This window comes from Aspergillus pseudonomiae (assembly GCF_009193645.1).
Source record: "Aspergillus pseudonomiae strain CBS 119388 unplaced genomic scaffold BDV37scaffold_120, whole genome shotgun sequence".
Lineage (NCBI taxonomy): Eukaryota > Fungi > Ascomycota > Eurotiomycetes > Eurotiales > Aspergillaceae > Aspergillus > Aspergillus pseudonomiae.
Window position 1 is genome coordinate 1 of NW_022476112.1, and position 1,201 is coordinate 1,201.

Below are 1,201 nucleotides of genomic sequence, written 5' to 3' on the forward strand. Positions count from 1 at the left end.
AAAAAAAAAAAAAAAAAAGTCGAACTGAAAATGGAAAGAAAAAAAGACTACATCCGTACAAGACTACACCATCAGGTATGGGGGAGAGACTACTTGCTCTTGCTCTTGTCCTTGTCCCATACATCCACGTAAACATGGCCCAGAGGTCCTGCCTCTGGGCTCCATCCCCCATGCTCGACCCTGTACTTGTCACTATTGTCCAACGTTTCGACCAGGTTGACGAGTCTGCCTTCGCGATTGTCCCAGTGGAGTTCGCAAATCTTGGAGTCGCCATGGAACAGGTCCAGACGACCTTCACTGCCTCTACGTCCGTGAGCACAGATCTCGCCGATGCCGTCGGCCGGGATCACGATATCGTCGATCTCGTCTTCATGGAGCGATTTTCTACGATCGTTGGGATTGTGGAACTCGCCGCTACAGAGAGGTTAGCAATGGCCATGGTCGAACGAAAGAGTGCACATACTCTTCGATAACGGTGTGTCGCACGGAGATCTCGCCGTCCTTGAGGTGATCCCGAATATGGAACTCGACCCATTTGGAATTGTATTTGTTCATGTCCTCCATGATGTATATGGTGTGTGGGGGGTGGTGAAATTAGACCCGGGAAAGAGGATAGTATAAGAGGGCAATTAGCCTCGAATTGTCACTGAAGATTGATCAAGTAGGTGAGGAAGTAATGAACTGATCAGGCAGGAAGGAGGGGGGGAAACGACCGGTATTTATTGACTTCCATTGAGCAACAACTGTTCACTTCCTTCATTCTTTGGGGTCTTTGGTGGATTGATGGAAGACGTCATGCGCTGGATCATATGACGAGACGATCAGACAATGCGGTTGGCCGATTCGGTCACCCGATCCACGGAACCCTAAACATTCTTTGCGGAGAAATCCTGGGGAACAACCAACCTAGAATGCTGTTGATCCCCCTCTTTTCTGCATGCAGACGCTTTTCATAGGCCTGTGGAATGAAGCTTGGGTGGGGAAGAAATCGTCGCGTCATGCATTCATGTCCGCGAGTTTCAGACTGTCCTCCGTTGATCGACCTTCCCATCCCCCACCCGTAGTGATTTCCCTCTAACTTGTTGTAAATATGTCATTTTCAATGTTTGTCGTGTGCTTTTGTTTTTCTCTTTCCTTTATTTTCTGTGGTTCAGCTGCCTGGTTCGATTAGTCCCTTCCTTTCTTTCCTGGAAACTCTGAG

General features: G+C 48.5%; 1 protein-coding gene across 1 annotated transcript; it reads right to left on the bottom strand.

Annotated features, from left to right (window-relative positions):
- On the bottom strand, positions 1-701 carry BDV37DRAFT_263311 (aegerolysin family protein). The gene is made up of 2 exons (XM_032083534.1): positions 464-701; positions 1-414 (listed from the first exon to the last, which is right to left on the bottom strand). Exons 1-2 carry the CDS (start codon positions 562-564, stop codon positions 90-92), a joined length of 426 nt encoding a protein of 141 aa, XP_031935744.1. The 5' UTR covers positions 565-701; the 3' UTR covers positions 1-89.
- Between the last annotated feature and the right edge of the window lie 500 nt (positions 702-1,201).